Source organism: Gracilinanus agilis, chromosome 1 (genome assembly GCF_016433145.1).
Source record: "Gracilinanus agilis isolate LMUSP501 chromosome 1, AgileGrace, whole genome shotgun sequence".
Classification (NCBI taxonomy): Eukaryota; Metazoa; Chordata; class Mammalia; order Didelphimorphia; family Didelphidae; genus Gracilinanus; species Gracilinanus agilis.
The window spans coordinates 714,053,356-714,074,069 of NC_058130.1; the positions used below are offsets into that span (position 1 = coordinate 714,053,356).

General features: G+C 35.7%; 1 protein-coding gene across 1 annotated transcript in view; it reads left to right on the forward strand.

Moving 5' to 3' along the window:
* RANBP3 (RAN binding protein 3) overlaps window positions 1-20,714 on the forward strand; it is a 61,838-nt gene that overhangs the window by 9,754 nt on the left and 31,370 nt on the right. The window contains exons 4-8 of the mRNA XM_044685236.1: window positions 1,432-1,599; window positions 13,770-13,806; window positions 13,897-13,983; window positions 17,559-17,630; window positions 19,241-19,306. Coding sequence (XP_044541171.1) covers window positions 1,432-1,599; window positions 13,770-13,806; window positions 13,897-13,983; window positions 17,559-17,630; window positions 19,241-19,306 — 430 coding nt within the window. The remainder of the gene's footprint in view (window positions 1-1,431; window positions 1,600-13,769; window positions 13,807-13,896; window positions 13,984-17,558; window positions 17,631-19,240; window positions 19,307-20,714) is intronic.

A 20,714-nucleotide genomic window follows, 5' to 3' on the forward strand; every position in this document is an offset into this window, starting at 1 on the left:
AATGAGGAGGGTCTAACACTAAAAAGAGTTCTTTCTGGCTGTCAAAATATAGAAAGAAGACTGTCATATTGGTTATGATAAATAGCATATTTTCTAAAATACATCATATTATAAGAATGAAGCAGTCAACCAGAACTGACTCTAGAGAGATGTATAACCCTTCTTTTGAAACATTTTGGATTGATACTCTTTTGATAGATGAATCCTTTTTAATTTTCTGATTCCTCTAACAGAAGTTGAACAGCAAGTATTTTATGTCTCAAGCAGTAGCTTTTATGGGATTTTAAAAACCTTATTGAATGATTCTAATTCAAACTTTTATCTTTTAACAGCAATTATTTGCTTTTGCCTTGATAAGAATATCTTAATCAGATCTTCATTCTAAGAATTTGTACTCAAATGAGACTTAAGAGTTCAGAAATGCCTTTATCTGCTATTTTATAAAAGAGGGCTGACTAGCCAATCAATAGGTAATGTTTGAGTTCTCATTACTATCAGAATTAATGTTGTGTGGGCATCTTTGTGGGCAGAATAGAAACACAAAATGCCTGTAACTAATTTTAGATAACAGATTAGATCTAATTGGCCACATAGTTAATGAATGTTAGATCTAAAAGAGACTTCAGAGATCACCTAAACTAGGGAGTTTTAAGTTTTTTGTGTGTTTACTGGGTCCCTTTAGCAGTCTAATGAAGCCAGTGGACCCTTTTTCAGAATATTTTTAAGTCACTTGAGGGAAATGCTCAATTTCAGTAATAGGCTAGTGAAAATAAATATGTATCTTTTTTTCCTATCCAAGTTCATGGATTTGCTGAAACCTATCCCAGGTTAAGAGCACCTTATCCTAACTAATCCCTTCATTTTACAAAGGAGAAAACGGAGGCCCTGAGAGGACAGGTGACTTGTCCAAGGTCATACACCTAGTAAGTGGCAGAACCAGAATGTGAGCCGAGGTCTTTTGAGCCCAAATCCTGAATTCTTTGAACATTAGGATGTGGGGCAGCAGTGATGGTATATTTATCTTCTTTTTTTCTAGGATCCTCTATAAGATTTTGATTTGGAGTAGTTGCCCATTTCTCTCTTCCCTTGGGCATTTGGGTGGAAAGTTATATTTTTCTTGATTATACTCCATCTTTGTATCCATAGCATTTAACTACTGGGTACTATACTTCTATTTTACTTGAAACTAAGAGATTGAAGAACAGGGGGCTGGCCTACTTCTACTCCTAGTCCTTCTCGTATATGTTATTATGAGTTTACAAGGCCGAGGAGTAACATTCTGATTTGATCATTTGACCTTTATTGTCCAGTGCCTTTTCCATTCTAAGTTTAAGCCAGTAGAAGGCATCATGAGCTGTGGGAGGGGGGAGGTTTTTTTTTTTAAATAAATAAAACTACTATTATTTATGCCATTTCATCCTTTATACAAAGGACAGAAGCCTTCCAAGTCTACAATCTCATGCTGGATTAGAGGTTACATCTGAGTCATATTCGGCTACAGGGACTAAGCCACCTCAGAGAATCTGGCCTCATTCAATCAGGGCTACGACTGGTTCCTGGGCAGAGAAAGCTCTGACTCCAACAGAAGAAACTTATAAGGTGGCTACCCTCTGCATATATTTTCCCTAAGTTTACAAGTCTGATAAACCTTTTAGCAGTTGTTAAAGGGCATTTTATAGTGCCATCTTAAAGCAAATGACTGCATCAGAAATGGTTTTATATACAGTTATTTTGTACTGTAAGCACTATGTTTCCCAAATGTTATATTTTAGTGGCTTGCCAAAGAAATGGCATTTCACAACTTTAAACTAATTAAGAAGTTCTTTCTGTCTTTTTTTTTTAAAGAAGTTCTTTCATTCTATGCCATCTTCCAGGACAGTGTTAGGAGGGTACTGCCTTTTATTATTTTTTTTCCTCAAAAAAAGTATTCTTTATATGTAAGTTAACTACTTTTTAGTTTCTTTATATAGAGTGGAGTGAGGCAGAATGAATTCCTTTGGGATTTCAGGAGGGAAAAAAAACTATCGATGGATTATAATTTATGAGAAAAGAAAGAAATTCGTACATTGCAGATTATTTTCATGGGGGCTTATTTACACACGTACATCAAAATCACATACCTCTCTCTCCCTAGCCCCTAAAATTTTGCTTTCAAGAACGTACTGATATAATTACCAAAATACTGAAGTAAAAAAAAAATCTTTTCTTTAGTTGAGTATCCCAATTTACTCATGCCTAGAGGAAACTTCAAATGGTGAAAGATTTTGTTTTCCTTTGAAGCACTGGCTTTTGAGTCTGAAGATCTGGGAACAATTCTGGCTCTGTCACTTTCAAGCTGTATGACTTTGGGCAAGTCACTTTCTTTTGAGCCTTAGTTTTCCCATTTGTAAAATGGGGATAATAATGCCTGTCCTGCTGCCAGCCTCACAAAGTGGTTATGGTGTTCAGATGTGATGTTGTAGTACTATTTCTTTGAAAATAGCAAAGCATGTGTAAATGTAAGTATAAGATATATTACTAAATCTTTGGGGAAAATGAACTAAAAAATAGTAATGGGGGGGAGGGGGACACCTTAAGTGATGCAGCCTATCCTTAACAGATAATATGGGAGCATAGACTCATAGGTTTAGGGCTGGAAAGGACAATAGAAATCTGAATAGAAAAGGAGAAATTGAATACAAAGGGATAGGTTGAAGAAATTTGACCTCTTTTGGTGGTTCATATTATCTGCCCCACTGCTCCTCTCCATTAGTATAGGTAATGAAAGTTGACCTGATTTTTCTTTTGCTTTCAGCTGAATCACTTCAGACAATTTTTATATATGTTTTAGCATCACAACATGGAGGTTTTCACTAGAGTTTTTAGAATTTCCCCAGTAATATTGGTTGAAGAAGCTCTGTTTTCCTTCCTGGTACCAATAATCCAGTTAATCAGCAAACATTTATTAAGCATCCTCTATGTGCTAGAAGTTAGGAATATAAAAATTAATAATTTCTTCCCATAAGTAGCCTATATTTTACTAGACCAATAGCCTCTTTCCATTTTTACTGATACAGTTCTACTTTAGTGATGGAAATACTTATTTGTAGATTTCAGTTGGCTTTAATCTTCATTTCTTCTTCACTGAAGGAGGAGGAGGACCTCCAATATTTTTGAAGCACAAAGGTGTAATAACATTTTTGTTGTAGATCCAGAACTATCTAAACTGCCTTTAATTTCAGAATTACCTCATTGCAATCCAGGCTTCTGAAATAATCAATGTCAACACTTGATTCAAGTGATCTGACAAGTCTGAATACTTCTTAGATCCCATGGAGGGGATAGGAGAGGAGTATGAGATATTTTTCCTTATATAAGACATATACATCTACTTGGGGAGACTAAGCAAATATACGTGAGATAATTTGAACAGTTAAAAACAATGTTTTAATACTTTATCAATTTTTTTCATGCCTTCAATAGTTTTGCTAATTGTTCTGGTCCAAAACATTTATCATGAGGAGTTAGATCTTCCTATGATTTTACTTTTCTTAAACTTAGACTAGGTTGGAACAATAGTATTACCAGGTACCTTTTTCAGCTTGCTATATCTAACCTGCTGAAGTATGGGCTCTGAATAGAATGCCTTCAAGAACTCTGTTGTTTCCACAAAGAGCTGTGTTGGTAAATGTTTAGTCACCAACTCTCTCCCTCTCCTTCCAATACCCTGTCCCATGTGCATACTCACATTTAATCATCATTAATGTTTTTCCTTTACTTTATTAAGTTTAAACAATCCACACAAAAACTAAATCAAGCTCACACCGAAAGTTTTAACACTTGAATCCTAGCTGGTAAGTTGGTTCTGACATACTTCTTCCATACTTCAGTAGTAGAAAGACAATATGTAACTGTTCAGTGGTGTATGAGAATATAAGATAAAGGAGAGATTACCAACAACTATTAAAGACTTTTTACAAGGAGTATATCTTTGCTGGCCTTAATAGATAGATAGAATTTTAAAAAGGAAGTGTTTCTTTGCTGTGGAGCTGGGGCAGGTTTTTGAATTGAGGATTGAAATGAAGTCAGTAGTGCTTAATTAAGATGATTCACAAAGTTTGGGTAGGTAGAGAGAAACTGGAGTCAAGGAGGAGAGTTAAAAAAGTTTTCATTTCTATTCCAGGCATAAGGCAATGTGTGTTTGGCCTAGGGATGATAGAGAAAAGACATTTTGAAGGAAGAATTTAAATGACCATTAGGGTTTAAAGGTCTAAAGGAGAAAGATGTATAAATTGATTTCTAACCTGGTTGGAGGGAGAGAATAGTGATGCTGTTTTTAGAAACTAGAGATTTAAGAGGGACAGCCCATATGGGAAGTAACACCATCAGAAGAAGTCATTAGATTATTATGGTTTTAATAGATGTAATATTAATAAAATAATATTGTGGTTGCCGTTATAAAATAAACTCTCAAGTCAGGAGTCTATCAGCTCTTTAACAATGTAATTTTAATAATAAATGGAAATATATGAAAAAAAGGGAAATGTAGGAAGGGGACAGAAAAATCTTACCTATCTAGAAAAATAGTCTAAGCCAAAATCTGAAACCCACCAAGCTACTTAAGCCGCAAAGCCCTCCAGGGGAGAGGGAGAGAGAGAGGACGAAAAAATGGGAGGCAGGGTAGGACAAACTTAGGGAGTGGTTTCTATTATCACAAGGTGGCCAGGATAACCTAAAAAAAATCCTCTATGCCAAGTTCCATGATTAGAATTTAGTTGAGAAAACTGAAGATTAAGATTTGGAGGCATAGAAGTGATAGTTGGAGTCATAAAACTAGAACTCTTCCACTTAATATATAGAGAACAAAGGGCTGAAGAATGAATATTGGAGAATCACTATAGTTCAGGGATAGCAGGAAGAGTTCAAGAAGTAAGAAGAGTTACATCATAAATCAGCAGAACAGATAGTTGGAAGAAGCTCAGAGCAGTGGTCAGTGGCAGCAGAAGAGAGATTTTTTCATACTTTGATTTTACAAATGAGGAAACTTGGGCCTAAAAAGGTGAAGTAATTTGTTTGAGATATGTAGGAATTACAGAAGCAGGACTTAAACCCAGGCCTTTGGCTTCTACTGGAGAATGAGAGAAATAAATGAAAAAGACATTGTTGTTTTGCATTGAAGTCATTACCTTTGAAAAAGAAATTTTACTTAGATATGTAGGGCTGACAAGTGAAATTATAGGTGATTAAAAGGTGAATGAGTGGTGAGGAAATAAAGATACTTATTGTAAATTACTCATTGAAGGTGGAAAGGAAGAGAGAGGAATGTGCCTAGAGCAAGTACAGTTTTTTTCAAGCTAAATGAGAGACTTGTACTTGAATCTGTGAAGCCAAAAGGGGATTTTGAAGCTGCTAGAAAGGATCAGGTATAATAAAGATGTTCCTCACAAATCAAGAAGGGATGTGATAAGTGGACCTCTCTTTGTTCCTTGATATTTACTCTTCTCTTCCCTTCTGTCATGTGACATTTATGTAGTTCCATTATCCCTCTCACCACCTTAGTTCTGCTTACTACCATCCTCCTCAGTTTTGCTTTCTGCTCCTTACATGTGATTGCCTGGGGGCAGGCAGCTAAGTGGTTCAGTGGATTGAGAGATGGGAGGTCCTAGGTTCAAATGTGGTCTCAGACACTTCTTAGCTGGGTGACCTTGGGCAAGTCACTTGACCCCCATTGCCTCGCCCTTACCACTCTTCTTCCTGGGAACCAATACAGAGTATTGATTCCAGGACGGAAGTTAAGGGCTTAAAAAATAGATAGATAGATAGATGGATGGATGGATATGGATGGATATGGATGGATGGATGGATGGAGCGATGGAGCGATGGATATGATTGCCTTCCGTGACTATCCTTGGCCCATATACACATGGACTCAGCAACCTGATTTTCATAGTTTCTGTTTTCATTTCACAGAATCTAATCATTGGAAGACACCTCAGAGACCAGTTCCATTTAATCCATACCTAAATCCCCCTACAACATACCTGACAAGTGGTTATTCAGCTCTCCTGTGAAAGGGAGAGCCAAACTTGAAAGAACTTACCTACTCAATATAGTGTTCACTGTTAGGAATTTTATTCCTTTATTAAACCCAAATTTGATTCTTTGCAGCTTCTACCTAGTGCTTCCAGTTTTGCACACAGGGAGCAAACAGAACAAGTCTCTAATTTCTCTTTCACATGAGGACCCTTTAAATACTTAGATAGCTATCATGTTCCCTTTCCTGCTTCTTGTCCTCCCCTTCTCCACAAGTATTCTCTTGTCCAGGTTGAACAGCCCCAGTTCCTTCAACTCTTATTTATATGGTATGAATCCAAGGCCTTTCACTTTTCTTAATGACCCGTTCCCCCATAACCACTATGTCTTTCCAAAATGAGTCCAGAGCTGAATGCTCCAGCTATGGTCTAATCAGAGCAGAATAAAATGAGGCTATCTCTTCCCCATTCTGGACATTGTGCCTTTCTCACTACTTTCCAAGCTTAGATTAGCTGTCTTAGATGCAGTCCACTAAAACCTCCACATCTTTTCCAGACTGCTTTTTAGTCAGACCTCTCTTATTTTGTACTTGTGAAGTTGATTTTCAAAATCAAAATGTTGAGACTGTTATATTTTGAGGTCTGTTATATTTAAGGCAGTTTGTCATAATAGATAGAGGCCTGACCTTGAAATTGGGAATGCTGTGGGCAAATCACTTGCAACTGTTGATTTTCTTGGGTGGTAGAATTTTCTTCACCAAGAGCTTCCTACAATGAAGGCATACGTCTTGCCTAAAATTTAAAAAAAAAAAAAAAAAAAAGGTCTTATTTGATTTGGTCCTTTCTTATAGCTTGTCAAGATTTTTTTTTTGATTAGTCCTGATTGTCATTGATTGTATTAGCTCCTCTCCAGTTTTGTGTGATCTCCAAATTTCTACGCTTTACATTTATTAATGTACATCTATATTTATTAGTGATATGGATAAAAGTCATTAATAAAAATGGCAAAAGGCAAAAAGCCAAACACAGATCTCTGGGACACTCTATTGGAGACTATCTGAGTTGAACCATTAATAACTCTTGAGTCTGATAGTTTAATTGGTTCTGAATCTTCTAATTGTAGTATTATCTAACCCAAGGGGTGGGCAAACTATAGAGAAGGAGAGTAACATTTTATTGCATTTAAAAGTATTTTTTAAAAGTCTCAATTCATGGGCCTATAGTTTGCTGACCCTTGATAGGCCATAGCTCCCTGTCTTTTTTTTTTTTTTTTTTAACCCTTAGGTAATGGGGGTCAAGTGACTTGCCCAGGGTCACACAGCTAGGAAGTGTCTGAGGTCAGATTTGAACCTGGGACCTCCAGTCTCTAGGCCTGGCTCTCAATCCACTGAGCTACCCAGCTGCCCCTCTCCCTGTCTTTTCCATAAGAACATGAGAGACTTAAAAATGTTTAATCAAAATCTTGTCAAGTTGCATCTACAGCATTGCTCCAACCTTCAAATTTAATAGTCTTGTCCAAAAAAAAAGAAGAAATGCGGTTAGTCTGGCATGAACTTTTTTTGGTGAATCTATGTTTGTCATTATTGTTTCTTTTTCTAAATGTTCACAGAATATCCCCCCCAAAAATCCCTAGATAGCTTCAGTGGATAGAGCACTGGGCCTGGAGTCAGGAAGACTCAAGTTCAAATGCTGATAACAGGCACTAACTGACTTAGGCAAGTTATTTAGCCTTACTCAGCCTCAGTTTCCTCATTTACTCATATCTCCTACCTCCCCAGATTATGAATATGATGAAATAATTGTAAAATCCTTTGTAAACTTTAAAGCACTCGCTATGTAAATGCTAGATATTAACATATTCCACTCCCCTCCTTTTTTTTTTTTAATAGAACAATCAAGATAATATTTGCCCATCACTAATCTCCAGTATGCTTTATGTTCTTAAAAAGGCTGGTTACAGTAGTTCAGCAATTACATTTGCCTTTTTGTTCATTTTGGCCTGGTGACTTGACCTCCTCAAAAGCAACTAGTAGTCTCTTAACATTTTCTAATGAGCTATTTTTGTTCTGTCTTTCCCTGCCTGAAGATCATTCTCCCTAGCAGAGAAAACAGAAATAAGAATTGAGAAGCTCTATCATTGGCTGATATTATCACATCCACTCTGCATAATGGTGCTAGCTATTATTTGATTCCCTTTCTTTTCTCTATTAGACTTTAAAATTTTGTTTTAGACATCTCCAATTAGAGATTCCATTGACTTCTCAAACTTAGTTTGTCTAAAATGGAACTCCTCTTCCCCAACTAAACTTGACCTTTCCCCAGGTTGTCCATTTCTGTTGGTGTCATTGTGTTCTCCTTAATATGTTAGTTATTTGTTTCTGTTGCTAAATCTCAGCATACCACCCTCTTAATCTTGAAATCATCTTCAAGCCTCATAGAAATGTTTCGGTCCAATTGACAAATCATGTTACACAGGCCCACAAAATCTCATCTCTATTCTCACTTCAGACCATTACCATCCCTCACCTGAATTATTGAAATAGCTTTCTAACTAATCTTTCTAACAGGACTTTTTCCTATCCATTTTTATACCATAGCTTTGATAATCTTCCTATTGTGTTATTCCTCTATTCAAACAAAAAGTAAGATTAGATCAATGCTTCTCATTGCCTACTAAATAAAATGTAAGCACATGATCTTGGCATATAGTATCTTCCAAAACTTGGCTCAGATCTTCCTTTTTTTATTCTTAATTCTTATTATTTGACTTTTAAACCAAAATGAATTGCTCTCTCATTTCTTTAGGTCCTTGCTACCTCTTCTTTTTCTTCGTTCTCCTTCTCTTGGCTTAGATGCTATCTCCTAAATAAATATCTACTTACATAACATTCCCTAAATAAAAATGATCTCTTCCTTTTTAGAATTCTTATAGTATTTTATCTCTTTTGTACTTAGAAAAGTTTATCTTGTATTATAATTGTGAATGTGTCTCATTCCTCCCTCTTCTACAAAGGGTCAGGTCTGTACTCTTAATTTTTAATACATCTTTATATTCTCATTGCCTTTCACATAGTAGACACTTAACATGTTGAATTAAATTTATTTTAGAAAGGAGGAAGTACTTTCTGAAGACATAGAATAAGAGATATGGGTAAAGGTGGAGAAGCTCACTTAGATTGTCTTAATATCCTTTGGGAAATAGAATGCAGCATACACTGACCAGGAGGGCATCAGGAAGGGACTAGAACTGTGGGGTTGAGCAGAGAGAAGAGGTCGGGAATTCTTTTTTCCATAGATAGCAGAAAATAAAAGAACTGACAAAGGCCAAGTTGAAATTGGAAAACATGAGTTTTAATGGTCTGAGTTCATAGTGATTTTCATCTTTTAAGTTTTCTCTCCATTAATTTTAGTTAATTAAAAGTTAGGGTTTTTTTTTAAGCTTAATTTTTATAGCTAGCTATTCTATATTATCATTGATCACAGTGATCATCATAATGATAATGATGATCCTCATTGATTGTATGAAAAATAAAACCAGATATCTTTGAACATGTACTTACTAAATGTCTTTTCCTCAAATAGGAAATTATACTAAGGTAACAGTTGAAAGAATGATATATTAGAAGTACTGTGTTTTTACAAATAAATCATTATGCATATTTTTAGTGGTTTTACAGAACTTCTCATATCTAGTTGCTCCTTAAGTGCTAGGGTTGTTTGATTTTTGACTTTGTATCCCTAGCAACTGACTGAGGGATTGAACAACAAAGGAGACAGCTATGTGGCTGGAGTGCTGGGCCTGGAGTCAGAAAGACGTGAGTTCAAATCTGGCCTCAGACACAATCTAGCTGTGTGATCTTGGACAAGTCACTTAGTCTCTGATTAACTGACAAAAGGATCCACTGGAGAAGGAAATTTGCCACTAAAAACCCCTGAATAGCTATGGTCCATGGGGTCATGAAGAGTTGTACACTCCTAAGTGACAGATCAACAACAAAATCCACAACAAATAGCACAGGGCCTTGTAGATAGTAGGTACTAAATAAATTCTTATTGATTGATTGGTAGTTTTTCCAAAGTCTAAGGTCTCTGCTCAGGACTGGATTTTATATACCTTACTCATCCCCTTCATCCAGGTATTCCCCATTCTATTACTCTCCTTGCTCTCTTCCTTCCCTGGGCATATAGCTCTTTCCTCACCCTTTCAGCTAATGATTCTAGCCCCTCTAAAGTTGTATCTATCAGTTTTATGGAAGATACTGTGACATCAGAGTTAAGAGAACTAGTTTTTCAAGATGAATTAAATGTAGTCAATTTAAATTTGAGTTTGTTTTCAGGCTTTTAATAATTATAGTACTAGAAGGAATGAGACAATGTTAGAAATTAGCCAGTCCAACACAGCTTCATCTTATAGATAAGGAAACTGATTTGGATACACAGCTATAAAAGGGAATTTTCCCTTTCACAAGTGTATACTCAAAGAGAACAAAGAATTCCCTTTTACACAGCTCAGAGAACATAAATGAATATTAGTCACTAACCATTTATTAATCAATTACTCTTGCCAAATACTATGCTAAGCACTCGGGAAGACAAAGAAGGGGAAAAGATAGTCTCTACAAGGAGCTCATAGTCTTATTGGGGGAGGCAATAAGTAAACATTATATACAAATAGACCATATATAGAACAATTTGGAGTTAATCAACAGAAGGAAGGCACTAATATTAAGGGGACTTGGGGAAGGACTTCTTGCAGAACATGGTGTTATAAACTGGGATATGAAGGAAGCCAAGAGGCAGAAATGAGGAGAAAGAGAATTCTAGGTGTTAGACAGCCAGAAAAAAAGCCTGCAGTTTGAAGATGGAAAATCTTGTGCAAAGAACAAAAAGAGGCCAGTGTCACTGGGTTGCAGAGTACATGAGGTTGGAAGTGATGGGCAGAGGTTAAGTATAAGAAGCTGGAAAAGTAGAAGTGGGGCAAGGTCAAAAGATTTGAATGCCAAACAGAGGATTTTATAGTTGATCCTGAAGGTAATAGGGAGCCACTGGAATATGTTGAATAGGAGAGAGAAGTGACATATCCGATCTTAGCTTTTAAGGAAGATCCCTTTTTTTTGCTGCTAAATACTTGGATTTTCCCATTCCTTCAGAATGGGCTAAATTAATATAAAATTTGATAAGGCTAAATAATTAAAGTTGATAAGTATACAGGTGATTGGACATGTGAAGATTATCTGGGAGTTTTGATGGACTGCAATGTGTAGTGAGTTAATAGCAACACGAGGCTTTCAAAGAAGTTTAACTTTATGTGAGGCTATATTGATAGGGACATAGTGTCCAGAATAAAGTAGGCAATAGTTCCATTACATTCTGACCTGGTCAGGTATATAGAGAGTGGGGAAGGTACACAGAGCTAAAGATTAGATTGAAAAAGGAAAGAACCACTAGAAATCTTGACCTGGACAACAGATTAATTATATTGAAAAGAGAACAAGAGTTCAGCCAAGGGTCATGAGGTCAAATCCCAACTCTACTTTTATCAATGTGATCTTGGACCAGACACTTCATCTGAACTCTAGGCCTTGGTTTCCTCATGAATAAAATGAAGAGATTGACATAAATGACTTCTAAAGATTCTTTCTAGCTATAATTCCTATGATCCTATAAAATATTATTTTTTATACCACATTTTAGGAAGAATATTGACGAAATGGTGTGTATCCAGAGGAGGCTGACTCAGTTAGTAAAGGCACTAGGGAATATTCCAGAGGACTAAAGATTTTTAACCTGCAAAAGAGAAAAATTAGAGAATACATGATTATCTATCATTTAATAAGCTTTTGTGTGGAAGGAAAGATTAGACTTATTCAGTTTGACCTCAAAGAAGACAACTTATAATAGGGAGAAATGTTTAATGTAAAAACCATTTCATAGTAGGCCAGAACTACCCACAGGTAGGATAGATTACCTTGGGTGACTTCATCACTGGAGATTTTGAAATAGAAACTGCTTTGTCCACTGCTTTGGTGTATTATAGAGCACCTCTATGATCAGGGACAGGTTGGGCTTGATGACTTCTTAGAACTCTTCCAGCACTAAGATTGTTATTCTGTGAAGATGAAAGTACAGTACTTTGAATCCCTCAAAAAGAAGTAATTAGTATTTTCATTTGACAACCAGGACTTAATATGTTGGCAGTAATGGTGTTAATATGGTGTCACTTTTTCCTCATGACCTACATTAATAGCCCCAATTGACCAAACTTATGTGGAACTCTGTTTGAAGTATTTTTAATGATGATTTTTTTTTCATATCACTTAGTTGGAGGTCATAAGATGGAGAAAAGAGCTGATAGGGTAATTAATGTAGTATGAATGAGAGATAATGGGGTTGGTAGCCTGCATTGATATCTGTTACATATTAATTGACTCAAGAAAACTACCTGCATGTTAGAGAGGTCTTCTGTGGAGAAAATTGAAGCAACAACAATTATTTGGATTTATAAGAAGTAATCACAGTATGACAAAGCTAGGATGAGTTTTTTTTTTTTTGTTTTTTTTTTACTCTGTACCATTGGAAGGAATTTTGTTATCAATAAGAGCAAAGAGTCATTTAAGTAGTGAACACAATTAAAAAGAGTTTGCTATAGGACTAGCTATTTGGTGTTTTGTTTTCATTGTGTTCAGTATTTATTGTATATTCAGTATTCTAGTATATAGTTTGGGATTTAGTTGGTTAGGATGCCTCATTCTCATTAGAGTATGTGTTTATTCAAAGAGGTTTTTGAAGTCAGCTGGGAAAGTTACTATGTTTCAAGGTTTTATGTCTGCATTGTCATGTCATTCCTCATTAACCAGTCTTAGTACAGCTAAAGAGAATGTGATTTTTAGTTTTAGAAAAGTAACTTGCTTGACTATTTGAAAGCTCAACATTCTTCTTGCTCTTAAATTAAGTGTCTAGTCAAAATATGGTAGATGTCACTTCAGTTACCTCACTAGGGACATTAGTTCTAAAGGATTATCTTGTGCTTGGGCGCTTAATAAATCTTTATGTCAATGAATTCAAGCTCTGGGATTAGACTTTCTTGAGAAAAGCTTCTTTTGTCAGGGAATTAAAATTTTTTAATACTTTAATTGCTGACTTTAGTATCTTTTAAGATGTGGGGTTAGAGTAAGAAAATTCTTATTTTACTCTCATGTAATGCCTTATGGTAATTATTTGGATTCAGAAGAAGTAGTCAATAATATTTGATTTTTGGTGCTGGAACTTTAGTGATTTATACCAAAAGCAAGCCCCCAAAGTTCTTATTTGTTGAATGGATTTTCAAGCCTTGGCTCAGAATAAGAGATCCCTATTCTGTTAAGAATGCCATGTGCTAATATTTCATTCCTTTTATACAACTTGCTGTGCTCAGTTGCAGAGATAGCAGTATTTTGGCCATAGTCAACATGATGTTTTCATATGTTTGGCCTCTTAGACCAAGTTAGCAAAACATTATACTTTATGAAGATTTAATCATTATTTCATAAATACTCTCTAGGTAGGTAAAGAAAAAATTTTGGCATGCTTTCATAAGCTGGATTTTTTAAAAAAAGTTTCATTATGATAGATCATCTTTTGATCAATTGATCAAAACACTGATTATAATTTTAATAATTGTTCAGTGTAGGTCTTGCTAGTGTAGTAAGTTTTTATTCATTTTCAGACTTAAATTATTAGGGCAAATTTGTTTCACGATCTGTTATGCTTTTGTTTCAGAGGTCTGCTGATGGTTCAAGTCCAGAAGATGGAGAAGGTGAGGAAATCTACCAGATATTGGATGTGTTAGTGTCTATAGAGAGGAGCAACTTTATATATATTTCCCTTTTCCCATTATCTTCTACAGATTCTGATCGAGAAGATGGAAATTATTGTCCTCCTGTGAAACGGGAAAGGACTTCTTCTTTAACTCAGTTTCCTCCATCTCAGTCAGGTAAAAATTGTATCATTATTCTAGAAAATGACAGGATATATTTATTCTTGTCTTGTCACCTACATCCTTTCCACCCCCCTTCCTCCCTATGTAATAGCCATGTTTTATTTGCTACCCAGATAGTGTATAAATCAGTAAAGAAAAAATTAATACATAATTTCCATCAGAAATTGTAAGAGATTATATAACTTCCTGAAGTATGATGCTAAATGTCATCTATTTGGCAAGTAGTTAAATAAAAGGACATGGAACAGTGTGATTTTCCCAGACTCTTTTTTGGAAACTGAGAAGTGACCTTTCATTGATGGCTGGTCTACATTGGAGAAGGTGGGGTAGAAAAGGGTCATTCAATTCTTATAGGACAGCTATGTTGGTCACATTAAGTCACACTCTCTCATCCATACAACAAACACCTTTGGCCATAGGTTTTATGGAATTGCTAATCAGAGTGACCAAAACATGTAGGGTTGGGTGTCTATGCCATTTAACACAGGCAGCACTGTGTAATGCAGAGAAACATTGCATTTGGAGTTTGAAAATATGGGCTCTGTTCCCACACCTACTACTTACTAACTTCTACTTACGGAACTTTGGACAGTCTATTTCTAGGGGGCCTAACTTGCTCCTCCACAAAATAAAGGTGTCATTGATCTTCAAAGTGTCCTATCTAAATTTAAATCCAAACGTAACAGTAGTATTTTTGAGCCCACTATGAATAACAAACAGTAATATACTAAGAATAAGATCCCTATCCTCAAGCTTACAATTTACCTGGAAAGATAAGAAGTAGACATCACAGTCTGGTTTGTAATACCTTATCCTCATGTATGTTTGGAGTTCCATGCAAGGAAAGATCACTGACTTAATGAAGGATAAATAAACTGAATCTTAAAGTTTGGGATATATGGAGAGGAGGGAAGAGGGCATTGCCAGGTGCAGAACAACACATCATGGTTGGAAAAGAGAGTTCTTATAGGAAAATCATAGGAGATATAATTGACTGAGAAGTCAGGCTTGAGGAGGGCCTAGAATGCTAAATTTTAAAAGTTTGGACTTTATCCTGGAGCAGGCGAGCAGTCATGGGAGTTTTTGATTAAGTTATGTCATATATTTCTCTTTATGTTTTTTATGTGTCATTTATGTGACATATAAATAATGTCATTATATGTCATATATTTACAATATGTCATATTGCCTTTCTTCCACCAATTCATTTTTAATATCATCGTATCTATCATTATTCCCCTGGCCTCTGCATTTGTAATTTGTTAAATATTTCTAGAAACACAGGTTTTATTTTCTTATATTTCACTTATAAGTTTCATTAGCATTAATTTTTAAGGATATAATTTTTCACTTTCTATTTATCCAGTGACACCTGCCAGCAGAACATAGGCATACTGAATTCAGGGGAAGGTCTGTCATGTTGAGGCCCTCCAGGCATCTTTAACCAGGGTAGTGTGGCACAAGAGAAAAAGCCCTGGATTTTAGCTATTTCCTTGGAAGGAAGACCTAAGCAGTAAAATTGACAGTTTTGGAGTCAGAGGATCTGGGTTCAAATCCTGACTCTACTACCTATATGACCTTGGTAAAGATACTTAAGCTTTCTGATTTTCATCTTCCTCATCTATAAAATGATGAGGATTAGATGATTTCTAAGGTCCTTGCCAGTTCTAAATCCTGTATCATCTTTTGCTAAGTATCAGTAACTCTTCCCTCATATCTCATGGCACTTAAACAAAAAAAAGCATTCAGCTCTTGATTACCTGTAGAAAAGGGAGAGATTAAAAGCATGGATAATTAAAAATAGAAATTTCATAGTGACGTGCATTTTAACTTTATTGCGAGCACTGCATATCTTCCAACTAGATACCAAACAGACTCAATCCTGCTTAACTTCTGAGATCAGATGAGACTGGACAAGTGGATAATGATGCACCTTTGGTATAGTGGATAGAAGCCTGGACTTAGAGTCATGAAGACATGTGTGCATCCATTTGTATGTGTGCTTGTGTGTGTACATACATAGACATTATTGACATTTTGTTTTTATGCCATCAAATGCTTATATATGTAGTATGTGTATATATGCAATATTATTGTATATTATAAATGTATTATATATTATAAAGATGCAATATTTATATATGGACAGATACAGTGTCTCAAATATAAAAAATTTTTTTAAAAAGAACTTGACAATATATGCAGTGTTTCACATCTGTGAACACTGTTTATCCTTCAGCTAACTTCTTTGCAAAGGAATTAGGAGGAGGTAAAGAATATGTTTAAATCTTATCTCTGTCACTTCCTGTGTGAATCCTGGTCAAATCACTTAATTTACTGTATCAAGCAGCTCCCTAGGACTTATTTACTAAGTGGTAGATAACTTGACCTCAGCTCTTTCCAGGTCCAAATTTATAATTCTTGGATAGCAACCTTTTTTGGTATAGGGAATCCTATATGGTGATTTCTCTTTGCAGAAACTAATAATCACAGCCCTGTGGTAACAGATAAGTTGCATTTTGCTTATACCAACATTGGAATTGGTTTCTTATCTCAATGAATGAAATGCTTCAACTAATTATGGCAGGAGGCATCTGGAAAGCCTGATGATTGACAACTAGCCTGAAAGTAAAAATTTGTGATGCAAGAATAATCAAGAGCTGACTATAATTTTAAAACCTTATTTTAGCCTATAGCTTCCTTTTCCTTCCTTTCCCTAGAAGTAATACCTAAATAATTAAAACCTGACAATGTAAACTCCAGGAAAAACAAAGAGCCAGAACATAAGAATTCCCACTGTATTTTGCCTCGTTTAGAATATATATGAACAGAAGATTTCATGTTCAGCTCTGAGCACCCTATTTCTAAGTGGATTTTGACAAGCTAGATTAGGCCATAAGGTTAATGTAGGAACATGAAACAATATCCAATGAGATGGTATGGGGAACTGGACATTTTAAACCTAGAAATGTTTTGACTTCTACAAATGGATTTGGGATGAATGCCATCTTCATCTGTTTGAAGGTCTGTCAGAAGGACAGAGGGTTTGGATTTATTCTGGATATTCCCAAAGGAAAGAAAGAAAATCAATGACGAGAAATTATAGGGAAGCAGATTTGGGATTATTGGAAGGAAAAACCTTCTTACCAATCAGAACTTTGTTATAAGGGAATGGGACAGTAAACTTCCCCAGAATTAGAGGGTAGGTGGTCACTTGTTAATGTTGTATAGGGAATTGATACATTGAGTAGGGTAGATTACCAACTCAGAGTAGTAGAGTTGACTATAATATGTAAAATAAATGTTGATAGTGTCCCAAAATTTCACTGTAAAGATATCCACATGAATACATGATTTTAAAAGGTTTTTATTGTGAGTTTTTAAGTGTTTTATTTTAAGTATTTTACGTTTTTAAGTCCATTATATAAGAATTCCATGGCTAGAAATCAAGATTTGTATTTTGAAGTTGATACTTGACAGAAATGATCTTGTGTGTCTTCCCTTTTACTCATGCTTTTTTATTTCCTCCCACTTTTCCCCTTCCTTCCCCCATACCACCTTGATGACAGTATCAAAAAACAATGTTTTTATGCCATCAACCTTCTGTGAACCATCTGCAGGCAATTCTGACTCAGAACCAGGTGAGCTTCCCTAGTCTATTTGCTCTTATGAACAAATGCTTAGGGATTTTTCCTGTGATCAAACAAAAAAGCAGTTTATGTTGGATGTTACAGAAAGGGTTTCTTATTGAGGTGACCCATTCAAATGATTTCTGAAGTTCCTTTCATCTCATGAATGAGAGGGAAGGGCAGGAAAGGACATATGAAATGAAACTTAACCTGAACACGGACCCAGGGTGTACATGAACTTGAATATGGAACAAATTGCATCTTTTTTTTTTTTTAATTTTCACTGACTTCTAATTGAAATTTAGCCTGTCAATTATTTAAAAATTTAAATTAAAAAAAAAAATTAAAAATCTGGCATCACCAGGCTCGAAAAGAGGTCCATAACACACACATGCACTCAAAAAAAAAAAATCCTAAATAAAGAATTTACTTAAGCACTTACTGTGGGAACTCAAGTACAGTTGAGACTGTTCTTGCCCTGTAGGAGCTTATATAAAGAGGAAATTGGGAGGGGAGAACTTAGCAGTTAAGCATGGTGGTGATTTGGAGCTGGTGGTCTGGAAGTCTTTTCATTTTTCTAAACTATTGGCTTTTGAACAAACATTATTTCCCCAAGTAGGATGAATTTTAAATATCAGCTATTTGTGACTGAATTTCCTTGTTTTGCCTTTCAAAATTGTAGTCTTTCTATTGTATTCAAAGGGTTTTACTCTCCTGGGATGCTACTTTTACTCATTAGGAGGCCATTTGACCTTGCCTTTAAAGCTTTTAGGAACATTTCCTAATTATAGTTAAGGATTTCTATTAGGCTTTGAAGTAATTTTTTTTATTTAGAATTTTTATCAGATTTATTATCTTCCTTTTGATGACTCTTGGTCCTTCATGAATAGTACTTTAGGAGTGACTATAATGAGAATTGTCCCCAGTTAGCAGTTGAAGTTAGCAGGACCTAGACAAGGATTAAGTGAGTTCAGGTTCTTTACTATTCTTGGTTATCAATCTATCCTTTCCCACAGTGAAAGCAGGTCTATGATAAGATTTTTATTTTTAGATCTACTTTGCTTTCTCCCTTTCTGCCTGACTTAAGTATGGTGCTCTGTCTGTCTTTCTTTCTGTCTCAGAGTGTTTGCATGTGTGTTAAAAATTTTTCCATCTAAAGCATTTCCATCTGGGTGGGGTGGGGTGGGAATGGGAGTTAGTACACTTTGGACTTTTAGTAGTTATAACAATGGTTGGTTAACCTGAAATTTTGCTTCTTAAAGAAAGCATGTCTTTTTCTGCAGTAACTTAACCTGTTTCCACTTCTCTTAAGCCCTCATCTAGTTTACTGTTGTGTTGTCCAACACCTACCCACTTCCTGAGACATTGAATCAGTATTGCCCATTAGTAATGTCTACAAAACATACCATTTCGGCAGCTCTGTAGCTCTTACTTGGGGGTGGGTGGGGGGGCATTCTTCCATTTTGTTTTAATTCAGGTCTTTTGAGGTCTTTACCTTACTTCTTTGGGCTTCCCTCATTGACTGCTGGACCAGCAGCCCTCATTTTCTTTGCCCTGCTGCATCTCTGGCTTAGACATCCAGCCGAAGGCCTGCTTTCTTACCTTTTGTATTGTACTTCTAGAGGAAAAGAGCAGTGGATTCCGACTGAAGCCTCCCACACTTATCCATGGTCAGGCACCCAGTGCAGGTATGTTCAACATTTTATTTCTTTTTTTTTTTTCCCCTTCCTTGAGAAAAGAAAGGTAAGTGACTTGTTAAGTTTTCAGAGCCTTCCTCTACAGAAAAGTTGCTAAAGAACTCAGGACATATCCTATGCTTTTAAAATCATCCTTGTTGTTTGACAGTGGAATACTGGAAAAGTGATTTGAAGAGTAGAAGTTGAATAGAATATAGGTACAAAGTGAGATGAAAGATATTGATGTTGATTGATCCAAGTTGCCATTCTACTTCATGGGAGGTAGAATAGTGCTTTCATTTAAGGCATTATGTGTATATCTCGTCAGGAATTTTATTGGGATGTACTTCTGAGTATCTCATCATCCCCACCCCCACCCCACCCCCAAAAAAAAGGCTGGTATGGGGAGGGAGTTATGGTCCAAAAGACATTACCAGTCCTCTTTTAAAAGTCAGAAGTGCTGGGAAACAAAATATTAATTTTAGCTTTTAACATTTTTAGATTATTTTCTTTGTGTTTTTTCCTTCACTACTTCCTCGTGACATAGAGGTGGCCCTGAGATTTTGAAAACTATACAAATAGAGCAAAAGCTCTGATACATCCTGATAGCCAGGGAGGATTTCATAGTCTGGTCCAAATGGATTCTGCCAAAGAACTCATCACTAAAAATTGGCTACCTGGTGGTGGTGATTTTTTTTTTTATTTTTTATTTTTTTGCCATGACTGCCTGGAGATATGGAATGAATGTGATATGTGGTCTTTGGACTATCTATTAATGAAATTCCAAACCTTTGATATATTGAAGTTTCTAAACTACCTAACACCTAGTAAGAGAAAGTTCTTTGGAGAAGATAATGGATCCCTATGTAGGTTTTATGGCTATAGTTTGGGAAGTAATGAACAGATTTGTCTTCTACCTGACTTGTCCTCTGAAACTCTCCCTAGCTTTCAAAACTCATTAGTACATTTAAAAATTTGAACCAAATTGTTTGAAATACATTTCCAGGTGGTTCTCAGTTCTTATTACTAAAGCTGAAAATTACACTTAAGATTTTTGGGGCACCTTGTATAAGAAAGTAAAGACCTACTTAATCATTTGACTAGTCTACAGAAATTATTCTCATTTTCAAGAATATTTCTTAAATGTTTCTATATAGGAATGAGTAAGGAACCCATTGTGGCACAAATATTATACACTGGCCTTATTTCTAGAATTTTATTCCTTTTCTTATGGGCGGGCTACATTTCAGCTATTAATTAATTAGCCCATTAGGTCACACACAGAATTTCCCATGCTGTACCTTTGCTTTGATTGGCCCTCTCTTTTTTTCCTCCTTCAACCTTCATTAGTATTTCCTCTTCATTTTCTTTGCTTCTTTCCAGACTTGGCTTAAATCTCACCACCTGCAAATTTTTCCCA